The sequence below is a fragment of the Pyxicephalus adspersus genome, chromosome 6 (assembly GCF_032062135.1).
Source record: "Pyxicephalus adspersus chromosome 6, UCB_Pads_2.0, whole genome shotgun sequence".
Classification (NCBI taxonomy): Eukaryota; Metazoa; Chordata; class Amphibia; order Anura; family Pyxicephalidae; genus Pyxicephalus; species Pyxicephalus adspersus.
In genome coordinates, this window is record NC_092863.1 from 34,215,484 (window position 1) to 34,216,731 (window position 1,248).

The window sequence follows — 1,248 nt, forward strand, 5'->3', positions numbered from 1 at the left end:
CTGGGGATTTCACTTTCCTACGAGTTTCAGGTCTTGCTGTTTGTGGTCCTTTCCCTCTGCTATGCAATTACTCTTGTAGGTAATGCGGCAATAATTTTTGTTAGCTTGACTGATGTACAACTTCACACCCCAATGTACTTTTTTCTGAGTAATCTAGCATTTCTTGACATTAGTTTTACATCTGCTATTGTACCTAAAGTGCTTTTTAATTTAATCAGTGGGAGAAAGACAATATCTTTTTATGGGTGCCTTGCTCAGTCATATATCTATTTTCTGTTGGGTACAACTGAGTTTCTGCTTCTGGCAATGATGTCTTTTGATCGCTATGTTGCAATTTGCCATCCTTTACGATACAGCACCATCATGAAACCAAAGCTATGCTTGAAGATGATTATTTGTTCCTGGCTGGGAGGCTTTATGGACACAATTGCTCAGACTATCCTTACATACCGCCTGCCATTTTGTGGTTCAAATGTTATTAACCACTACTTCTGTGATGTGGCACCTTTGCTTAGGTTGGCCTGTGGAGACACACATATTATTGAGATGCTAGACTTTATACTGGCTTCCTCTTTGGTCTTAGGATCTTTGTTTTTTTCCTTAGTCTCATATGGCTGCATCATATATGCTATAATGAAAATATCATCAGCTTTTGGAAGAAAGAAGACATTCTCTACTTGTGCGTCCCACCTCACTGTTGTATTTATCGTCTATGGCAGTTGTATCTTCATGTGTTGCCGTCCTTCTGAAAATTCCAAAGTTGATTCCACAAAAATTGTTGCATTGCTCAACAGCATAGTGACACCACTTCTTAATCCTTTCATCTATAGCTTCAGGAACAAGACCTTTAAGGATGCACTCAAACGCACATTGAAAAACAGAGTGCAATTTCAGAGCCAAAAACTTTAAACTATTGTTATTATTATTGTTAATAAACAGAATTTATAGAGCTCCAACATATTAAGCAGTGCTGTACATTCAATAGGGACTATTTTAGCAATACCGTATGTTAGATTGTATATCTCTTTAAATAAGTGTTGTTCTTATTGTTATAGGATCAACATGATGACACTTATTACAATCTGACTGTACAATTTTATTTAGTTCTAGCAGAACTATATGTACGATGAGGGCCTATCCTAGCATTTTTTTATTTATTTAATAGGAAAATCATATTACATAGTTGTTCATAAATCTAATAAAAGACTTTTGACAATGCATCCAAAAGCATCCACAACTCAGCCAGCC

At 36.2% G+C, this 1,248-nt stretch overlaps 1 protein-coding gene across 1 annotated transcript; it reads left to right on the forward strand.

The window, feature by feature from the left end:
• Positions 1-123: 123 nt before the first annotated feature.
• LOC140332660 (olfactory receptor 6E1-like) lies at positions 124-909 on the forward strand. Its single transcript, XM_072413853.1, has one exon. The coding sequence runs from the start codon at positions 133-135 to the stop codon at positions 907-909; it is 777 nt and encodes a 258-aa protein (XP_072269954.1). The 5' UTR covers positions 124-132.
• Positions 910-1,248: the final 339 nt, after the last annotated feature.